This window comes from Apteryx mantelli, chromosome 16, assembly GCF_036417845.1.
Source record: "Apteryx mantelli isolate bAptMan1 chromosome 16, bAptMan1.hap1, whole genome shotgun sequence".
NCBI classification, from domain to species: Eukaryota; Metazoa; Chordata; class Aves; order Apterygiformes; family Apterygidae; genus Apteryx; species Apteryx mantelli.
The window spans coordinates 2740738-2764248 of record NC_089993.1 but is presented as its reverse complement, the minus strand read 5'-3'; the positions used below and the strand labels follow the sequence as shown (position 1 = coordinate 2764248).

At 41.1% G+C, this 23511-nt stretch overlaps 1 protein-coding gene across 1 annotated transcript in view; it reads right to left on the bottom strand.

Moving 5' to 3' along the window:
- The window catches only part of GSG1L (GSG1 like), a 54234-nt gene that overhangs the window by 7044 nt on the left and 23679 nt on the right, over window positions 1-23511 (bottom strand). The window contains exon 3 of the mRNA XM_013939988.1: window positions 2556-2708. Coding sequence (XP_013795442.1) covers window positions 2556-2708 — 153 coding nt within the window. The remainder of the gene's footprint in view (window positions 1-2555; window positions 2709-23511) is intronic.

The window sequence follows — 23511 nt, the reverse complement described above, 5'->3', positions numbered from 1 at the left end:
GTTCGAACCTTTCACTTGAAGGGGCTGTGTGGGAGTCCAGGATGACAGTCCATTGATACAGGTGAGTAGGAGGTCATCAGCAAGCACTGCTCTAACACAGGGACCAAGATGAAACTGTGCCATTTATTGCTTTTTCTGCCTAACGGGGGGAGGGTCAGAGGAGGACATTTATCTGGCTGTACTGACAATAGCATTATGCAATGTATAAGCTATAGAACCTCAATACCTGTCTTTTTTACTGTGCCGCTTCACGCACTTTTTGTTTGTTCCTGATGCCACCCATAGGTTTAGTTTATTTTACATATACCTTGCCAACTTCTCCATGTGGATATCCTATGATATTTTATGTTGCATTTTTAATGTTCATATTTTGGATAAAATGACCTGTCTTTAACAGAAATAAACAAATGCGGTATTTATCCTTTCCTGCAACCCGCTGTTTAAGGGCTGGACAAATAAGACAAAATGCCTGTATGCCCACCCACCTGGAATCCAAGGCAATGGATGCTTGCAAATGGAATATCTGACAATATGGTGGGACTGTAGCAGAAGCGCTGACCACATGGATTTTTTTTGAGATCATTAGACCTGCAGGACCAGAGCTATTTCTAGGTCTCAATAATAGGAGAGCTTAAGGAACTAGTTTTGGAAAAGACAATGTATTTTGAAGCATTTTTGGAGAACTTTCCTGAAAATATTACTTATGGAATATATCACATAAATTGAATATAAATATTACCAGCGAAACCATTTACCTGGTACATTACTGAAACACAGGAAATTCTATCTGAACATAAGGAAAAACTTTTTGACTGTGAGGATGACAGAGCACTGGAACAGGTTGCCTAGAGAGGTTGTGGAGTCTCCATCCCTGGAGATATTCAAAAGTTGTCTGACAGGGTCCTGGGCAACCTGCTCTAGGTGACTCTGCTTGAGCAGGGGGGTTGGACTATGTGATCTTTAAAGGCCCTTTCCAGCCTCAATCATTCTGTGATTCTGTTTTGTGATCACCATTTTTTTCAGGAACATCCTAAGCCAGAAGTTTTCTGCATTCCAAACTTATGCTACTTAAGAATTAAAACTTACAGAGTAGAGTTGCCAGTGCAGAGGAGCAACATGTTTTTTCCAGAATTTTAGAATTAGAATAAGCAAAACTGCTTGTCCAAAACCTTCCACTTGTAAAAATAATGAGAAAAAACTAGAAACCAAAAAGAAATTTTGTTTCAAATAAAATTTTCATTTTTTTCAGCTTTGGAAAAAGTGGAGTCTTTTTCTACAATTAGTCTTCTTTCCTTTCTCTGATATTTTTGTCACTGCAAATAACAGCTAGCATTTATTTTATTGCCTCTTCCTGTTTTTCTATCCCTGTCCCCTGTAAAATTTTAAAATTTATATTTGGAATCTGATGTCATTTTATTTGTAAAAGGGGAAGGAGAAAAGAAAGACAGAAAGATGTGTGAAAGAAAACTTTATAATTCTTACAAAACTTACAACTGCAATTAATGACAAAAAGAAAAGAGAAACAGTGTGGAAATAATTACCTGAATGCTGAAGAATTCAGTGTTGTTTGTTTTTGCAAATTGAACTGAAATGACATTTTCTATCTAAACAACATCCAGAGCTGAAAAATATGCTTTGGCCATTTTTACCAGAATTTTTTGTCCTCTCAGATCCACTTCTGATCTAAGTTTTATGCCACAAATTGCACGGCACAATTTGAAACAATCCCTGAGAACAGAAACTTCTCCACAGAAATGAGCACTGCATGTTATCATCTCTTTTGGCTTGCAGTGCAGCAGGATAAAACGCACTTGCTTTCTTTTATTGCAGAAGTCCTTCCTGCCAGAGAAGGCTGTGCAGGAGTGCTCACAAAGGACAGCTGTTGCTGGCTGCTTCCATAATTCCTGGGAAGCTGCTCTCTGAACTATGGAGTTTTTAGTCAGCTCAGAAGTGAAAAGACCCTTAACTACATGGTTATATTTGCTAACTTCCTTTAGAGAAGTCAATTCCTTAAATTTATACACTGAAGGATTCCAAGCACAGACAAAGCATGAAAATAGCCTGAAATAGTTGCTCTGAAAGATGTACACGTCCCACTTTACTCTTAGGGTTGTTTCTAAGTGTAATTGCTAGAACCCTTTTCATTCTCAACTTTGCTAATGAACAAGACAGACTTCTTTTTTTTTTGGTTTGCAGTATCAAGCCTTCATATTTTCTTAGGATTAACAAGGCAAAAAGAATTTTCAACACTATACTTTTTTCACCTCCTATGGGAAAACCAGTGTGATGTTGCTGAAAAAAGGAGACTTGGGGAGGCTATGGTTGGGGGGGGGCTAATAACTGCATTGTCATTGGAGATTCAGGACTATGTATTTCTACTTCTCCCTGGCAAGAGGCAACTTTATTATGCTGGCCTTGCGCCAAACTTGCAGTGAAAATGGAATGGCTAAACGTGGATAAAAGAGTCTTGCAGCCCCATATTTCTATTCTTTCAAAGTTTTAGAAATTTATTTTGTTCTGGTTCCTAGGGCAACTGGAAAAGGGAAGATTCATACCTGAAAGCACAGTGAAGACAGCAGCAAAGGCATTTAACTTGAGCCCATCTATCACACTGCTTGAATGAAAGAGCTCTAGGCACATAAGGCTGAATCCAACGACTAACAGCATGATGTACAACACCTCAGATACTACTGACAGCCACAGGACACCTGCAATGTACAAGAGCAGCAACCAGTCACTTATTTGGTAAATACTTTCAAAAGCTTAAAATAAATTGGGAAATCAGTAATATATAGCAGTAGTTGGCTATTCAGACAGTTCAAATTTAGCAGACAACCACCCAAACTCTCTGGAGAAATAGAACAAGTGGTGAAGGAATGTGTGAAGAAGCGAAGGTTGATAAAGGTACTGGAGAAAGAGAAAGCTGTTGCCTAGGATCCCAGTTTGGCTAAAGACTTCATTGGTATACCTAGATCATCTTGGCTCCTATGACCCAAAACATGAGATACAGGATCCATTTAACCTCTGCTATGTCATGGTTTGGATAAGCAGAATTTAGCATACATGATGGTGATGGCACACGTTACTCTGCAGTATATGGGCTGCTGAGAGATGAAAAGGTCTGGACTCCTTTTCACAAGGCTGTTGAAAGCAAATGCATTCAGTCCAGGTTTTAAAATGCATACCAGTTTTGGGCATCAAGTACCAGAGCCCTGTTCTATAAAAGTCTCTTTCCTAGAAGCTAGTGTCCTGCAGAATGACTGTTCTGATTTGGGGTGTTTGGATCCACTGCACAGATCTCTATTGCTGGGACCAGTAGATAAACTGCCAGAATACCAGTGCCTGTAGCCAGTTATTTATAACTCATCGGTGAAAGAGCTGCAGATACAAATTTTGGCTGCCTCTGCACCCTCAACTCCCAGATATAATCCTGCAGATGAAGGGAAAAGCTGCTGTGCCCCATTAGACCTCAAGTTCTGTAGGACTTCGGAGATGTGGACAGGTAAGTGGTTCTGGCAGTGTTTTGGTAAAATGGCAGGCTGAGATTGGTGCATCCACTGCAGATGTTACGTTTGGACCTTTCAGCCCAAAGCCTCTAGCACGATCTGAATATTTTAAAGTCACCAGGCCATGGGGTAAATTTGAGAGGATGGTAACAGATGACAATATTAAGTCCCTGCCAGATTTCCAACAGTTGTTTCAAAATGAGAATCTGCTAGAATTCTTTGCTAACCTGATTGCTAGAGAATTCACCTAGAAACAATGAGCAGTGATGGAAAATTTCAGTTTAAGTAGTTGAAACATGGAAAGTTTAAGCATCTGAAGATGATGGCTTATATGAGAAAATTTTAGTCTGTAACCATAGAGACTGCTACAGACTGCACTTTATATTAGTATATTCTCTCCTAACTGTAAGAGCATGTGTGTGATAAAGACTATAGTTGAGCTTATCAAATCAGGTATGCAGCCTCACTGTTATCAAAGTATTCGAATCTCCTCTTAGTGACCAGGAAGATCCCAGCTCACATTTTGCCTGGGAACTTGTCTTTGTAATGTCATCTGTTAATATACACTATTAGTTGTTCCCACTAGATTTGACCTTTTGAGTTTTAAAGCAGCACTACAGAGATGGCAATAAATAAACCTTTTAATTTCTCACTGCGACTTTATGTGTAATATTGCATCTGTCAACAGCAAACAGCTGTTTATGTCATCGCTATTAGTCAGTTTGGTGTCAGAGCAACTGGCAAGCTTTTCTGAAAAGAAGTATGAGAGACTGACAGCAAAGGTGGTGTTCTGAGATACAGCAGGATTAAGGAGGGATTTTATCTCATTTCCTCACAAACAAAAGTTTCTATGACAAGAAAATGATGAAATTCTTTCAGTTGGAAAGGCTCCTATTTAGATTATCTAAGCCTGACCTACAAACTGAAGCAGCGGAGAGCCCTAATTAGTCCTAATTCATAAATATCTCAGCCTACCTGGAAAGAGTGATGTGCAACATATCTGTCAAGACGTTTGTTTATTTTCCTGATTTGACTCTTGAGGTAGGTTCACTGCTGGTGTCTACACACCAGGGTAGTGCTGCAGTAGTGACTGCTGTTCAACATTATGATGCAACTCTGTCCTCTGCTTCCCTGAGTACGAAATCTATCCCCTTGTTTCAGTCCCTTTCCTTGCAAGGCTTCTTCCTCCTTTTCCACTTACCCTATGCACATCCCCACATGACCCCTACCCTCACCCTCCTGAGACTAATGGGTCTCCAATGATCATATGCATTCAGTTGCTCCGAAACCTCCAGCACCTTTCCAGGACATGAGGCATAATACAATTTTAATTGTGCAGAATGGTGCTGAAAATGGCATTGCAGAGCACAGCATCCTACAGCATCGCTGTAGTATCTGTGCCTACTAATTCTAGTAACGTGTAATTTCAATACTGGTAGTGTTAAATAGGTAGTTCATCATGAATTTCCTTCTGGCTTTTTCATGAAAAATATTGATTTAACCTCTTATGCGATTTTATGAGCATCTGGTTGTCTTTAATCCAAGCATTTACAGGTACATTTTACCTTGGCTTTTCTGAAGTTATGGTAGTGATTCTGAAGGAATAAAAAGTAGGGGTTTCAGACTTGTTCTCTGGTGTTCCTATCTTCGTCCGTCTTTTGAATCTGGACTTAGATTATTAGGGTCCTGATGTGACAAGAGGATTCCAGAGTCTGTTCTATATGAATGCCTGCTACTGAGTTAGGGATGCAAGAAACACAGCAGACTAGTCCACTCGAGAGCTCTGTCAGGTGCTTCAATCTGCCTTGCATCTCCTGTCAGTCTCTGGCCTGCTTCCATATTGAATGCAGACTGGAGAACTGGCAGTCCAGGAATAATAGAAGAAGCCTCAAGACCAGGTCCTGCTGTTCAGTGTTGTTTGAAGTAGACTCATAAAGCAAACATGATTCATTTTTTGAGCAGAAGCCTTTCCTAAAATGCTATGCTCATTTGAAAGTCAGACCTGGATTTATTTGGTAAATAAAACATGCCACCTGTCCTCAATTTTGGTCAGAGTTGTAAACAACCAAAAATACTAACTTCACTTTCAAAGCTCTGGTGATTCTTTTTGGTCTATCTCTCTTCAACTTGATTGCTACTGCTTCCCCCTCACCTACCAGTGCAAAAAGGCTATCTTCTTCCAAAACCCTTCACCCTGAAAAATGAACTACAGTTGTCGTTCATTCACCTTACAGTGGCTTGTGAATGTTTTAGATTGACTAAGGAAACCAAGAGCTTGCAGCTTTTCTAAGTTTCCAGAATGTCTGTTAAAAGCTTAGACAGTTCATTGATATTTGCATGTTACTACCAAGCTTCAAGAATGCACTATGAAATAAATAATTTAATGCAGTTAACAAGGAGTAGGAAGGAAGGGTGAATTTTAACGTAAATGTCATCAAAAAGACCTCAGAGCTAATTGCTTCAACAAGTTAGGAAAGCTAATGGGGGCTGAGACTCATGGGGATTTCTTTGAGTTGGCTTATGGGGGTTAGTTTGTGTACATCAGCTGTATACATATTTTATCTACTGCTCACCTATGAAATGGTGCTTAAAGCTGGATGCTGTAGATGCAAGTGTAATGTGTTTGAGAAATGACAGGAAGCTGATGAGATGCACAGCACATCCCTGTCAAAGGGCCCAGGTTAACATATCCAGAAGGAGAGCAAGGGAAACAGCTCAACTGTGTAGCCCGCGGCCCATCTTCCCAATTTATTTACACACTTCTGCATTAGACAATCATTTGATAAAATGGACAAAAGGCCTGTGACAGTAGCCCTTGGACTTCACTGTCCTCTCAGCTGCTTTCCCTCTTCATTTATGGATTTTGCATTTAAGTCTGGAAAGTTACCCTTGACATCTCATTTCTTTCCTTCCCATACCATCCAGACTGAAGTGTAGTTCAGAGATTCCAGCACTTTCTTATGATTGCAGGAGGTATGGGTTCAGAGCCATTCAGTCTGCCTCATTCCCACTGGGCAAGAATCTGTATTATGCAAGAGATGAGTCTCTCTCTCTCTCTCTCTCTCTCTCTCTCTCTCTCTCTCCCTGTCTTTGCACTCTGATTTACTAATGGAGTGGAGGGGAGCATATTAAAAGGGTTTCTTTTTCTTTTTCTGAGCAGTTTGAACACTTCGGCATCTGTAGCCCCTGAACAAGGAAGTGATGTTTTTTGGACTTCTACTCTTAAGTCCACCAAGGAAATCCACCCTTCATTTGACCATTCATATTGGCTGCCATGACCATCCTCCCTAATGCCTATGTAAAAAATACTAACCAGTTAAAACCGTTATTGAAATCTGCCTTCTCCCTGAGACACTCTTCCTAGCCTTTAATAGTTTCACCATAAATTCATCTCAGAAGCAATCTCCCTACAGTCTGGCACATGCTCAATGAATCTAGACCATACCCAAAGAGCAAATACAAACTTTGCTGATGCATCTTCACCTACTATAGAGCCTTGAAAAGCCCTGCATTCACTTCTTGGAATAAAATACACACAGCGCAAACTCAGATAATTGATAAACAGTTTCCAATAGAAGGTGGAGATTTTTCATAAAAGTCACTCCATCTCTCAGTTCTGAAACAGCTTTCAAGGATGATGCTAGGCAAAAAACCCCACAACTCTACCAGATACCAAAAATCATGGACTCCAAAAGGTTACTAGCTTTAGGGAGCATTATACTCTCTACCACTATTCCAAGAAGGAATAAACTGTCTCCCGCTTTTTGCTATGATGTAACCACTTCACCCTATCCTCACTCTCTCTTTGCTATGTATCAGCTAGGCCCTTCTGATGAACCAGCCAATACAAGTTTAACTGAACTCAGAGCAGTTGGTCTCAACTTATATTTAGCTATGAAGTTTGCAGCTCCTGTTTCAAATCAGAAAAAGGAAGTGTGTGCAAGAGCATGCTTACTTTTTCCCATGATGCTAACTGGCCTAATAAAAGATCTTGCCAAACCTTGCCTTGTCTGTGTCTTCTAAATTTTGGAACATAAGGGCTTTTCTGGATTTGAGCCAACGCTCTTTAGGGGAGAGAATGTCTCTTTGCTACGTGGTTGTGCAGTGCTCAGTGATGTGACACTCTTGTTCACAGAAGCAATGCAGATAAATAACAAGTAAAGGCTAATAAATAATAGGCCTCTTTCTTTCCAGGGCAGGAATTGTCTTATTTCTCTGTTTATAGTGTCAAGCACATGAGACTTGAATCCTGAGAGGTTATAACCAGAACATAAACATTTAATACCATGGTCAGTGATAGCCACAAGAGTTGACAAAGGAGAGAAGATATATGACCCAAGATACTGCACATGACAGATAAGCCGATCTAATTCGTGAGCTACCGCTGGGAGGAGCAGACTTGCTGTCCTCCAACCCTTGTGCTCCTCATGTTTTCGTTGTGTTCAATCAGCAGCTGAGTGCTTGTGCATTGGGTCAGCTCAGCAAGTTGACTGATGGAAAATGAACCCTGCAAAATGTATGAAGTTTTCTGCATGATCAGCCAGCTCAGCTGCCTGTGCCTGCTGCTTGGGGAGCAGCTATATATCTGGCAGGCAAGACTGCAACACCCAGAGCCCAGCAGAGACATAGCAGTTGTCACTGCAGTTAAGTGCAGTAGGGGGCAAAGGAGTCCAGAAACTCTGCTCAGGACAGTGTGGGACTGCTTGGGATTATGCACTGATGGTTGTGATGTACTGAAAAGAAGGTAATAGAGCTGAAGTGGAGAGTGATGGTCATCAGAGATTCTCCCCTGTGGGGGATGGAGGCACCCATTTACCAGTCTGACTTGTTGTCTTAGGTGGTTTGCTGCTTGCCAAGGGATCTGATCTGGGATGCTGCAGAGGAATTACCAAGGCTTATCTGGCCCTCAGGCTATTACTTCTTGCTGCTCATCAATGTGGACACCAATGATACTGCTAGGGGCACTCTTGAGCATATCCAGAGGGACTGCAGGGCTCTGGGTGCTAGGGTGAAAGGCATGGGAGCCCAGCTGGAGATCTTGATCCTGCTAGGGAGGAGGAAAGGCTTGGGAGGAATGAACACCTGACTGCATTGCTGGTGTTGCAGGGAGTGCTTTGGCATCTATGAGCTCAGGACCCTCTTTGAGGACCAAGGACTGCTGAACAGGGGTGGGATCCATCTGATCAAGTGTGTTGGTAGTGTCTTTGCTAACAGGCTAACCTTGTGAGGAGGTCTTTAATCTAGGCGCTTTGGGGAAAGGAAGAGTTGTCATAATCTTAAGAGATGTAAAGGCACAGGGGCCAGTGAGGAAGCATCGGGGGGGCGGAGCACATGACATGCAAGAAAAGGCTGAGATAGCTGGGTTTGTTCATCCTGGAGAAGAGAAGGTAAAGGGGAGATCTTGCTATCTACAGCTACCTAATGGGAGGGTACAGAGAGGATGGAGCCAGACTCTTGGAGGTGTGCAGGGATAAGATGAGAGGCAGGCATCAGACAAAATTTGGAACATCAGAAATTCCAACTAGAGCTAAGGAAAAAGGTGGTCAAACACTGGAACAGGGGCCCAGAGGGGCTGTAGGATCTCCATCCTTGGAGGCATTCAAACCTCCACTGGACATGGCCCTGAGCAGCATGGTCTAATGAACGTGCTCAGAGCAGTGGGTTGGATTAGAAACTCTGGAGCCCCCTTCAACCCTACCTCATTCTGTGATTTTATAACTGCACAGTTACTAGATCCAGTGTGCTTGGGGAGTAGGTGGGGAGGAGGCAGTTAGCTGGGGTGGGGATAACTGGAGTAGAAAGAGAGTGGGACTATGGCTCTAATTAGCAGCTCAATAATAGATGAGTTTTGCTGTCCTGGGAAACCTTTTCCCAGTGAGAAATAAAGACTGGGTGAGTTTCTGGTGGAATGCCCAAGGAATACTTCTTTGTGTCCTGTTACAACCTAGTACGAAACTCTTATGTTTGACTCTCATGTGTCATGATGTAAACTGAGTATCTGCTCTGTGCTTTTTAAAATGTTTTTAATGTGGGGAAAGGTCACAAATGGAGCATTCACGTAGTTCTGACTATGTCTTGTCCTGCCTGCTTTGATTTTCAATTTCAACAGAAATAATAACATCCTGCAAATGCAAGCTGTGCCTGGGTTTTACATCTTCTTGTAGCTGTCAGAAGAAGAACAGTAGATTCAGGTTATTAATTCAGGAGACTGTCTCTCTGTTCTGTGCTGATGCTGAAGTGATCTCCCACTGTGCCTCTCTCGACATGAGATTCATGAGGCAGTCACTTGGCATCATTTACTTCCACTTACAATCTCAAATGCATCCTTCCTGCAAAGGAGCGAGCTCCTTCTCTTGAGGAGACCTCAGTTGTTCCCAGGTGACAGGGAAGAAGCTCTCTTGAGGGTTTTTCTTTCCTCTCCCTGTCTTCTCTGCTGTCACTTTTTATGGCTTAGTCTCCACCAGCCTGGGTCCTCTGCCCTAGTAGTTTCTCTGGCTTAACGCAACTTTTGTGAAAATCTTTCCTTCAGAGGAGTCAGCGTGTGAATCATTAGGAATCTCCTACCTGCCTAGCCAGTATCTGAGGGTCTGTGTTCTTATGATTCATTAGCTTTCCTTCATTTTTCAGTCTGTGTCCTGCTTATGCTTTTGCCTTGTCTCTTCGTTGAACCGACTGTTATGTGTGCACCAGTGCTGTGGGTTTTGTGTACAGAGCTCGCCTAAGTTGTGCATGTTATGTCAAGGATGTTTCTCATTACTGCAGAAAGATTTCAGGTTCTGACCTGCCTCCTCCTCAACATATGCAGCAGCCAGGCTGCTGTGTGTCCTTCCCGCTCATGTTGTAGGAAATAATATTGCAACATTGTAGTAGCAATATAGTAAGTCTTGATGTGAGAAGCTCTAGGAAGGGAAGGGCTTTTATTAAAAAAAAAAGAAGAAAACTGATTTCACTCATGCTCCCATGCCCACATTCTCACAAGCCCAAGTGTGTGCAAGGAGTCCATCCAGCATGCAAGCACCAAGATGCATGTATGCAGCCAGTCTTTCCAGGATTCCCTGAAATGATATGAAGGACAAGGGATGCCAGCTGTCAAGTCCTCCTCATGTTTTCTGGGCTCTTTTTTGGTTATCAACCACGCTATGAGTTTGGATGTGCCTTTTTGTCACCGCTAGGAGCTGACAGGGGTCTATTAGTCACTTAGTTACACACTAACAGAGTCACACACTCTGTTAGTCACAGTCTGTTAGTCTGTTAGTCACAGTTTACTCACTGTCCTTTGTCTCCCAACCTGGTGTCCTGAGAAGCTACAGGTACTAAAATTTGATGACCTAGTAATCTAGATACCGTCGGCTTCTGCCATTCTTACCTCTCTTATCCTGCCATTTCTTCTTCTGGTGCTTCTCCACCAACCATTCAGTCCCAATTCATACTAGTCTTAATGCTGCTATTACAATCTTCTACAGTGTTGCCGAAAGTGATAGTTATGTTTGTGTACTGTGAGCCATTTTGGTTCTTTTCTCCTGTCCCACAAACGAGACACTGTCTCTGTGGTGGCACAGGCTCCACAGACTGTGGAGCTGTTCCTGGAGGGTCATAATCTTCAGGACATCATCCTTTTTTAGCTGAAGTTCCATAAGTGCAGGGTCTAGCCTGAGAGGCTCATCTAGAACCTGAGATGGTAAAGCTGGGACTCACTGGAAAGGTCCACATAGGTCAGCTTACATCATAGGATTCCTACTCAGAAGGATTTTCATATTTAATATTATCTGTTCTCAGAACAGGTTGCTGTACTGCTATATGATCACCTGCTTTGCCTCAAATGAAAACATAGCCCTGCTGAAAGCACATTTCTCATCTGTGCTGTCATTGTCCAGAGATTCTGATTTCACAAGGAAAATCAGCAAGCTAGCCAGGATTTTAATGAACTTCTTTGGGTCTCTGAATATTGCACGATTGTTATTTTTTCAATAATATGTTAAGAGATTGTTTTCTGTGGAGTTCAAGGTGAAGTGGAGTTCTGTGGCATTCAGCACCACCGCCTCACAGAGGTGAGTTTCACCTCTGTGATCACTCTGGAAAAGGACTTGGCAATTGAATCAGCATTGCTGCAGACAAAGGAAATTCATTTTCCAGCAACCTCAAGTGAAGTGAACATACTGTTCATCATGATTGAAAAGATAATTGTTGTCCCAATGATCCCTGAAATCTTAGGAACTTGAGTACATCAGCACCATCAGACAAGATCAGTCCCTTGCATTTCTGTCAGACAGTGGAGGGCAGCACCAACACTTTGAAAGTAGATTCAAAGATATTAAGTATGTTTCTGCAAAACTGGTGACCATGTTGAGTGCGTCTGCCAGGCAGAGGCAAAGTGTTAGCAAAAGGATGTTGAAGACAATTCTTAAATGGAAGAGTGAAACAAACTGAATATTTTCTTGATGGCAAGGTAAAGAAGCTTTACCACAGCCCACACACATAATGAGCCTCAGGGCTCCAAAAGTCTTCACAAAACTTGAACTTATTCAAGCATCTCAACTCCTGCTCATCAGGGAAGGCCCTGCAGATGAACAGGCTATTACCTCTTACCAAGGAGCATTCTGAATCAGGAATCTCCTGTGCTGAGTTTCTTTTGAAATGGGAATTCTGAAAAAAGTTGTAGAAATTCTGCTTGCAAGAATGCCAGCCATCAGTCCACATTTCAGTGAATCCTGGTTAAGGAATCCAAAGATCTGTGTGGTTAGTGACTTCCAGAAGTTTTCAGCTGATTCAGAACATCTGGTATCCAACTTAAAAAGTATAAATGTGAAACTTCAGTAACCATGGTTGCCTTCTTAGGTTATTCTATTAGTATGCATATGACCTTTTTCCTTTGGAGTAAGACAAGGTAAGGGCCATTCACAGTGCCCAGAGCAAAAATACAAATCAAGACATCAACTGTTCTTTTTTCAAATCTACTGCAATTTCCTGTTATGAAAAAACAACAAAATTGCCAACTCCAACTTTTCTGTGATGGAATTCTGGTTAAACTGACCTCAAGAAAGTCAAGAAATTACTAACGTGTACTTCTGTGTTCTTTCTCCACAACATGCACAGATGATTATTAGTTGGCTTGTGTTTCAGTATTAAAGCCATTCTCAGACACTTGTTAGTAGCTTGGACTAAAATACTAAGAACTTGGAGCCATCTGAATGAGGTTGTGTGCAGGCTGATAAAGAAGCATTTGACATTGTCTCTGAAACTACCAAGTTCCATAATTTTCATCTGCTGTTGTGCTTTTGAGATTAAAACAGCTGACAAACCACTTCTAGAGATTCTCTCAAATGACACATCTATACCTCCAATCACCTATGGTCATATACAATCACGGAGTTTTATGCCAAATGTTTATGATTGTATACTTGTCTGCAAATCAGAAAAATTGATTTTTGGTGCCTGCTCACTATGCCAGCTGTTTCTGATGCCAGATTGTGAAGTCCTATCTCCAGACAAAGTAAATATATTGAAATCCCCTCCTGGCCTGCTTTTCCAGGCTGGCCAGATCATGAAAATGACTGACAAAGATGCATATAGTACCTGTTCTCAAGGCAATCTGTATGTGTTCATCTCAAGTACATGTTCTCTTGGCACTGAAGGGGTGGCCAACAGAGAAATTGCTGTTAAAACTCAAAGCATTTTTAATCCATAAACACGAGCTGTTTGCTTATTAAAAAAAACAAAACTCTTCTGGAGATATCACATTGCTATTCCTGAAGGAGATTGCTGAGTCATGTTAACTATGCTATATGCAGCATAGGCAGAAATTGTGTGCATGAAAATGTTAGTCATGCATTTTGGCTAGTGACTTGGAAATGATAACAGAATTAAAAAAAAGTCATAAATGAATGTATTACCTGCCAAGCTATGTGATGCCACCTGCTGAAAGCCCCAGTGTTCCCTGGACAATGCCTGTATTGACTTCACTGAGCCCTTTCAGACAGAAAATTAACTTCCTAATTGTGGTAAACTCTTACTCAGAATACCTCAGTGGGATTTTATCCTCCTCAGAAACACCTACTGTGTCAATCTCTGTTCCCTGCTGAAGATGATCTGTGATTACTGCTTACCAGCCGTTCTAACAACAGAACTGCCCTCATGGCTGATGAGTTCAAGGATCTGACTGAGAGATCCTCATTTGAACTGTCACGCTGTATCATGCTGTCCCTGAGCATGTGGTCAGGCTGGACAATGGTGCAGACAGACCAAGAGACCTTGAAAAGATTTATATTTGCCAGGCTCCTCACAACACAGTGTTACACAGCTGGTCTGATAGTCAGAATGAGTCCTCCTGCGCTACAGTGAGACAGCATCTCAGCTCACTCCTCTGTCAATTCAACTCTTATCTGTCTGAGAAATTCTCATACAAGTAGGTAGAGGCTGTGGGTTAATCTCTGTCATTGTCTATATCACACTTCATGATGTGACAGAAAACCTCAGTGAGAAACAGTAGAACTGAGCAAAGCATGTTCATTAAGAGCTATTGAGGTCATCAGACCTGATGAAAATGAAGCCCAGACCACCAAAGGACAAGTTGGGTACTGTGTTGTTGAACAGCTGAAGAGACGACCACGTCCAAGCAACTCTGTCCTGGAGGCTGTGACACTTCTTCTTACCTCCTTATTGGCATTACTCCTGGCCCCAGACACTGCTGCTGCTACTTGAGGAAGAAAGTTCTCCTGTTGGCCTGTGGTTCAGTCATCACTCCCAAGATCACTGAACTGCTGAACAGCACAGGAAAACCATGGCAAGGCTGAGCGCTGTCAACTGGATAGACATCTTCCAAGGTAGGAGGGAAAGGACCGTGCACTGGGGCACAGCGTGGTTTTGGGTGACGTGAATTTGCACCAAGGAAGCCATAGTGCAGATGTAGTTCTCTTGCGCAGAAATATTTCAAAATTCCTCTTGTTTTCTGTGCGTGCTCCAGCAGGCAGGGAGATGAAAGAGGTGTTGCTGTTGTTCATGTTACCAGTAACAAAGGGTTATGTTCACTTGCCTTTGGCAGCCTCAGTTCTGTCTGTCCTGCTTTATAAACACAACACTTACACTGGAGGTGGTGGGAGAAGGGCACCTGCATATTACTACTTCTTGGTTTCATTTGTTTTTTGATGGCGAAACACTAAAGGCAGTCTTTAGAGGTACTGAGTTAGACCTAAATAGTGCATGAAGGACCCAGAACATACCTTCATCGTGATTCAAGGATTGGGGGAAGGCATCTGCTATCACCCTTGCTGGGTGACTGGGAAAGGGAGCACAGTGACTAACAATTCTCTTGGACTTCCTTATTCCTTATATAGATCTAATTCTCAAAAAGATGCTGACAAAGCATAGTCCATGGCACCCACTATGATCTGCCACATCAGGGAAAATCTGGCTATTTCTTTAGTATTCAGTTCCAGAGATAGTAGCTCCAATATAGTCATCCACATTTGGCAGCTGCAGAATGTGTATTAGGCGCTGTTTCATGGTGAGCGCTCTGTTGAGACTTAATGGGTATTTGGTTTTCTTTCACTAGTAATTTTTAAGATGTCTTGTTTACATATGTAGAATGGCAGTTGCTCTGTGGTTTTGGTCCCGCCTACTTCATTCTTCTTCCTCTGTATACTAGCCCCTATGTTTTGGACCCCCTGGCCACCATTGCTCTGCTTTTCCAGGCTTATCCACTGTGTTGGAATGGACACCTGGATCTCACTTTAATCTCTCCTCTTCACATTCAGTGCTAGAGAGAAAAAAATATACTAATGGGTACAGGTTGCTAGATGCTGTATATCTTGTTTGAGAAAAGCATTAAAAGAAGCTTAAATGACCATTATAGCTCATCCTTTCTCTTCCAGTTGCATTCTGATGGCTTTAGTCACTTACTCATCTCTTCTGCTCTGAAGTTGGAATTATAAGCCAGAAATATTGGATTGATCAATAAAAAATGGTGTAAGGAATAAACATTGAGCATGCTGTTGTGGCTGGCATAGGGATCCAGCTCTGAGCAGTCGGCCCATCTGTTGGTTAATGTAGTCTCATAATGTCAGACCATCTGCCTGTTCCTCTTGTGCTGCAGTGTAGAAAACTGGGATGAGAGAAATAGATCACGAAGCTATGAGAGACCTTTCTCCAAAACAAATAAGCTTCATGATCCTAAAAGCTATCAAAGATATCTACAACTATCCCATCTTGTTAGACAATTAAGACAGTTAAGATAGAAAAAGGGCCAGCACCCAGACAAAACACTGCAGTTTGCAGAATGTGAGAGAGCATATGATGAATCTAATCACTGGAAACTGCTTAGGTGTTAGAAGAAATGCCAGCTGTTTTGATTTTGTTTAGCTTTACTTCTTCATTGGTTTCTTTACTTTGAGAGGTGAGGTGGAGCTGTGAGTCAATTAAAACCATTCTCTTTGGCATGATGATGTGCTTTCTCTGATGTTTTTATGGTTCTGACATTGAGTGTGGATCTGAATTTAATCCTGTGTATGACACTGGACAGAATGTGGAATATCTTTGTGCCTATTTTCCCCTTTTTCTAGTGTGAATACAGTAGAGTAGCACTGTAGAAATGACTACAAAAACCACTCTAAATCAAGACTATCATCTCATATGCCTTAATAAATATATTTGGGTTAAATATTTCCCTGTGAAGAGCTACAGTGTGATATACTTCTATCCTCAGCACTGGGCTGAGGAATGAATTATATTCTGACCTTGTTGCTAGCATTCCCCACAGCAGAAAATTTCACTGTTCTCCGTGTCTCTGGTATTACCAACATGAAAAGAAAGCCTATTGCTTCCTAATGCAGATTTACCTTTAATTCTGTTATTACGCATGGTTTCTTCCCAGTATATTTAATTTGTTTTAAAAATAACTTCAGTGATTCATAATAGATATGTAATAAAACATAGGTAAAAGGTTAGTAATACAAATTTTTTCTACACACTTTATTATATCTCTCCTAATACAAATGCACACGTATGTGTGTGTGTGTTTGTGTCCTATTAGAAATAAATTAAAAATAATGTAAGCAGAATATGAAATTTGCACAAAGACAATAGGGAATATTTTCAAAAGGGTACAATTTCCCCAATCACATTTCTTTTCATTGGATGTAGGTCTCTAGGTGGATGAAACCCTTTTAAAAATGCTATCCGTTTTTTCTTGTCAAGATCTGCTACCCAGCACACAAAAAAGGAGGTTTAGTTTTGAACTTGGTCTGTTTGAGCTTCATTTGTCTCTTTTCCAACCTAAAATTTGTTCTGTGTTGTCATTGTCATACAGAAAGTGTTCCCTATCTTTGATCATAACTGTCACTCTCCTCTCTATCTCTTTAAATTTTATCACATCTTTTTTGGGCTGGGGCTGGAAGGGGAGGGGTGAGAAGTGCACACAGAGTGCTGGGTGTAGGTACATCATGAATACATGTGGTGGCATGGTGATTTTTTCTGTTTTGTTCTTTATTTCCTACAATCATCCTAATATTTCTTTTCATCTTTTTTTAATCTCTACAGAGCAGTGAATTGATGTTTTCATAGAAGTGTCTGCCATCACTCCAAGAGCTCTTTCCTGAGGGCTAAGAGCTAATTCAGAACCCATCACTTTACATGTAAAGGTAGGATTATTCTTCATGTGCACCACTTTGCATTTATCAACATTGAATATCATCTACCATTTTCTCTCCCAGTCACTCAGTATCATGAGAGCCTTCTACCATTCTTTGTAATTTTTTTTTTTGTTTTAGTCCTGCAAATGGCCTATTATCAGCAGTAAGTTGTTCACCCATTTTCTCAAGCACTTCTGACTGTGTAGAAGAGCACTGGCCACAACACAGTTCCCTTAGGGACCCCAGTGGCCACCTGCCTTGATAGTGAAATTTAGCCTTTAACTTCCCATCTTTAACTAGCTAATTATCTGTAGAAGGACTTTCTTCTTCTCCACTGATGACTTTAAGAGCTTTTAGGAAAGGATCTTGTTGAAAGTCTTCTGGAAACTCAGGTAGACTGTAACAATCACATATCATTTATACTATGTTTTCAGTGACTACTTAAGGGATGCTGACGGATTTGTGGAACGCAACTTTTTTCTAGAAAGACTATGTTATTTCTTCTCCTTATATGATATTTTTCCATTTGTATATTTTTAAGTCTTTATCATAACAGCTAACATTTTGCCTGGTATAGATGTCAAAAAGGTCTGTTGTTCCCAAGATTCTTATGTAGATCTTAGAAAAACAATTAGTGGCACCTTCCATTCCTCTGATACGAAGGCAGCTTTAAGTGGTTTTTACGCAAGACAATAATTCCCATACTCCCAAGCTCCTTTAGAAGTATTGGGTGAATACCGTCTGGTTCTAGAGATTTGTCACTGTTCATTTTGGCCATTTGTTCTAAGACTTGTCTGCTGGAAGATTAATTGAAGGTAGATCCTCTATCCCTCTGTACTGAAGGGTTCCACCAGGAACCTTCCTAAGCTTCTCCATGGGAAACATAGTTACCAAAAATTCATTCATTTTTTTTTTGTGTTAGTCTTTCTTCTTTGAGTGATGCTTTTACATCTTGAGTCTATTGGCTAGAATCTATACATTCTAGCAGGCTTCCCACTTCGAAGTACATGAAAAAAAGAAAGATTTATGATTAGTTAAGATGCCTGTAGCACATTATTCCTCAGACTTTCTTCTGCCTTGCCTTGTTGTGTTTTCACTTCTGATTTGTGGAGTTTATGTTCTTTTTAATATTTCTCGGTTCCATATGAAGTTTTCTTCCCTGTTTGGCTGCGGTGTTTCACAACACTGGATCCTATTTCATATTTCTAATTTATTTTCTGATAAATTATGTAGCATCTTTGAAAAATTTTTGTACTCTATTTGTCCTTTTAGCTAACCCCTTTAATTTCTTTTAATCAGCTTTCTTTCTCTCTTTCTTTTTTAATATTCCCTACTTCACACCTTTTTTACTTTTACTTCTTCTGCAAAGATGCTGAATCTCTGTAACTTGTGATCACAGATACAATCCATCTCTTAGTAACATTTTTAGTCAGGTTCCCAACACCACTCAGGACTTAGTAAAGAATTACCAGTTTCCCAACAAATTTCTCCATGGTTATTAAGTGTGTCTAAATTTTAAACTCTGCATCATACCAGGTGTGACAGTTTCTCAGTCTATGCAGGGGTTATTGAAGTTTTGCCCTACTGTTTTATTTTCTGTACTCATACCTTCTCTTATCTTAAGTTTAACCCTGCTACTGTCACCACCCGAATGGGTGATCACTAATTGAATTCTGTGTTTATTGTTTGAGCATGGAGTTCATCCACAGAGATTCTGTGTTGCTTCAGTACATGACATCTGCTTTGTTTTTCAGTGTAATCAGTACCATGATGTTATTGTCCCACTAATTATCATTCTACCATCTAATTTCTGATACACCTATTACATCAGTAGCCATCAAAGCCAGGCATCTAGTTTTCCTTCTTATTAACTGCTGTTCTAGAGCTGGCTTAGAAGCATGTATACATTTAGCTCAGTTTTCTCTTTCTCTGTGCTCAGTTTAGGTGAAACTTTGTTTATTTGCCTTCTGCAATGTGCTATCCTAGTTTTGCCAGCCACTTTTTAGACAATACAGAATTTTTATTGCTGCATCTCTACAGGATGCATCATCATGAACTGTGTAGAGGACCTGCAGAAGACGTCTCCTACCTCTGCCTGTGCAGTCTGCAATTTAAAAAGTCCCTTGTAACATTTTTGAGTGTTAAATGCTCACTGGCAATGAACATTTTCTTTCTGTAAGATTTTGCTTTGCCTCAACCTTCATATCTTCTAAAAAGGCTTGTTTATTTTATGCATGTGAATTTCACTATAAATAAGCAAAACACACTGCAATATAGGCTGTCCCTCATGACCTGCTGCTTTGTCATTCTTAATGGGTGTTATTCCATAGATGTCACAGCTGAAGCAAGCAAGGACTGACAGACCACAAGAGTAAGTTAGAGCAGATTGTACCTTGCCCATAAGGAGCTTCTCCTGTGAATCTAATATGTGAATCCTATCTAATATTGGTTGCAGCCATGTGTAAACTTTGAGCCAGCACTGACCTTTTAGCCTGTTTCTGACACAACTTCCCAACAGGGCTCCTGAGGCCAGAACAGCACATTTCAGCACACGCTACAGACACTCCAGGTGTCTGGAGACTGCCTGCGTCACAGGCACGCTGAACACCACCCCAAAAGCTTTTGGGGACGCCACCTTTTCTACAAACCCTCTCTCTGCCCAGCAAGGTTCTTCCAACACAAATGCTGTTTCCAGCTAATCTCCACTGCATATATTCCAGTTTTTCGCTTACATAAGTTGTTTGGCTGGTCTTTCACGACTCCTCATCCTCCTGCTCTCACTATGTCATTGTGGTTGAAAGCTGACATTTGTACATTTGGGGAAGGATTGGGGAGCTGGAATCTCCACAGAGATCTAGGCAGCGGGAGGAACAGGTCTGTGTGTGTAGACAGTTGTGGTGTTAAGCTAGTCAGTGAAGTCATTTATCAGATGATTTGATGGGACATATTGCCACCTTTGCCACTGCTTTCTATTGTGATACCACAGTTTCCAGACATAATATTTGGCATTGGTCTCTTCTTCTTGAATGTATCCTGCATGGCCTCTGGGAAGTCCTCGGGCATGGATGTGAAGCAATGGGAAAGCACAGCTGGAAGGTGCACCCAGAAAGGCTGATGAGATGAGGAGTATTGCCCCAGCCAGTGTTCTGGATGGGCACCACACCAGGGAGCTTAGACAGGAAACCTGTGCTAACAAAGATTTGAAGAGCCCAAAAGAGAGGAAAGGCTGGAGACTGAATTCAAAAATGGACTAGGTAGCTAAGAGCAGGTCCTCTGTCTGCTGAGAGAAGGAAAGGAAATAGGAGAGAGCTCCAATGGAAAGATAAGGAGTTTGTGGAAAGAAAAGGGGTTAGTGCATGACCTTACTGAGTCTTTATGGCTGCACAGTTACCTCAGATAAAGGGAAATCTGTCAGGAGTTGGGCTGCTTTATAAGATGTCAACAAGAAAGAGGAAGGTTACATTTCTTCACGTGTGGAGCAAAACTAAAGTGAACACAAGCCCTGTGATGAAGAAGTAAAAGAGCACAACTAAGTCCACTTCTCCGTGTATGGCACAAGTATCCCTCACTGAACATGTTGCTCTTTTATTCTTTGAACATCAAAAATGCTCAGCAGGAACACAGCTTTGATTACTATGGAGAAGATCACAGGAGCAACTGAGAACTTAAAAATCAGCTCCAATCTACGGGGATAGTTTCCATCCAACTCCTTTTGGAAATATTTGCTATCTTATTTGCTGTCTTACTACTCACATCTGTAATGAAACTTAGAAAATAACTCACTGCCTGTAACCCCAAAACATCTGTTCAGTGACAGCCCATTAAAAATCCTGGCCAGAATAACCAACTATTGCCCTATCATCCTTGATCAATAGCAAATGGAAGCTGTCATCAGAAATATTTGTGGACACAGAAGATGTTTTTTTCTAGTTATTATCTACCATCACCAAGCTGATTTCGTTAAGCAGATTTGGCACTAACAACCAGCAATAGCTAATAAATTCAATGTTGGGCTTACAAGGTTCTGACAAATTGTTGGCAGCTGCCTCCTTAAATGCGGGGAAGGGCTCTCTTAGTGTGGGTTGGAAGTGTTTATTTATACCATCCTGTGGGTCTGTTTGCCCCAAATTTGGATGCCCAGATCTGCCTCCTTTTAGCAGCTGTCGTTGGTGCAATATATGCAAAGGGTAAAACAGCTGATCAGAGAACTTGTTATTCAGCTACACTAGTGATCAGCAGAAAGGGATTAAAGTTAGCGAGATCAAGCATAAGTTATTGCTTTTTTACAGTGAGAATAAGAAAAATTATTTCATTTGTGAATGCAACATTTGTGGAAAAGATGTAGTTAGCCCTTGCCATAGATTTCTTTGTATTTTACCATGAATGGTTTAGGGATTAGCTTTTCTACACTAAGAAGCTTTAAATTAATAAAAAGGGGGTTTATACTGACGTGCTGTTACATGGTGATGGACTTCAGAAGTGACTGGTTCCACAGTCAAACTAAGCTTGTTCTTAAGCTTCCTTCTAACCTGACTTAAATGTGGAAGATGATGTGCTCAGAGATATTCCAGTGGGCTTTTTTATCTACATGGGGCTAAAAGTCAGTTACATAGAGGTTTCCTTTGGATCCAGGGAAACCAGCTGAAAGAAACCATGGAAAGCTGAGTGCCTAGTTGCAAGAGATGCAGAACATCTACACATGGAGACATTTAGAAAATCACAACCCTGAACTACCACTTTTTAGTGGTAAGTGATGCTAAGAAGGTATACAGAAATTGAATGAGTTGAAATCTCATTGTGGAGATAAGTTTAATTCAAAAATCCCCAGTTATACAATGGACAGGAAAACCAAAATACCTTAATATAACTGATCTCAAGAAAGATACTCAACTTTGAATATTCATTGCACTTTATCAAATCTCATTTCCTTGGAAGAGGAATCAAGAATCTGCTCCAGCACTGGGTATTACTGACTAGTTGACAAGCCTCTGACCAGAGTGCATGCCCAGTCAACACAGCAAGCATTTGGAGGTGCACACTTGTATCTCCATGCTCCAAAAGGATGGGGGAAATCTGTCTCCTGCCCCATACCAGCAGCTGACCACACGGTTAGCCAGCTGCCCAGTGTTACTGCCTTTACTAAACAGGATGTCACCTTGGAGCTGAGCAGAGATCAGCTCTCAGGAATCATCTCTTTTCATTACATTCATTGCTTCTTTTGAGAAATAGAGTTTCAAATGCTGATTTCTCGAAATACCCTTTCAGCACGGGGGATACTTAGTAAAGTCGATGCCAAGTGAGGGGAAGATGATGAAATTAAAGGAGTATGAGATCCTTTCTGATTGGAAAAGAAGAACAGAATAAGCCAAGAAGTTAAAGAATTCTGCAGTGAAAATAAGTTAGGCATCATAACACACAGTTTTCTCTTTGCATGGGATGAAAGTATCTCTGCACAATAACAAGACTGATTGAGGAGAATTCAGATTGACTACGTTTCAGTGTCCAGCTTGATGTACAAATGCAGAATTTATTCTGGTTTTGCTTATGAGTCTGGTTGTCAGCGGTTTCTAACTCCAGGTGAGTGTTCCCCTCTCCTGTGAGTAAGCCATACAACTCAACAGAAAGACTTCAGAAACATAAAGAAATCATTTTCTTCACTAAACTTACACCAGATGTACTCACCTTTCTCAATAAGGAAAAGTAGAATAATCTAGAAACACACCCTGACACCAAGCAGTAACTCTAAAACTGCTGCAGAAAAAATCTATTACTGACAGCAAAAATCTATCGCTGACAGCTTTTAGCATGACCGACAGAAATACTTAATGTAAATCGCTAAATGCTGTCTTGGAAAGTCCGTGGGTGAAGCAGCTAAACACTGTGTACCAGAATGAACTTGCTCAGAAAAATGATGCACAGAAACATCCCCTTGCCTTTCGAACTCACACATCCCATGCAAGGGAGCTCCGAACCTCAACACAGTATATAATAAGCATCCCCTTTCGCCTGTTTTGGATCTGCCTCCTGGTAGTATCATGTAATATCCACTATTCCTTGTACTGGGAAAGACTAGCCAACAACCATTCCCCAGACTACCTTTTTAATTCCTCTCTCAAATTTATAGATGGCTATCATTTTTCCTTTCAGGCAATCTCTCTTTTAAGCCCTACTCTTGCCCTTGTACAGAAACTTTCAGAGATCTGATAATTCTTGCTGCCATTCTGCGAACTGGACTGAAAAGGACAAAATCACACACTACAGTTAATATATGGGAGCAGCTCTTGGATGTTCATCATGCGTCAGGATGTTGTCTGCTCTGTCCTCAAGTCCTTTCCTAATCCAGTTCCTTTTTGACCACTACCAAATATTGAGCCAGGGGTTTC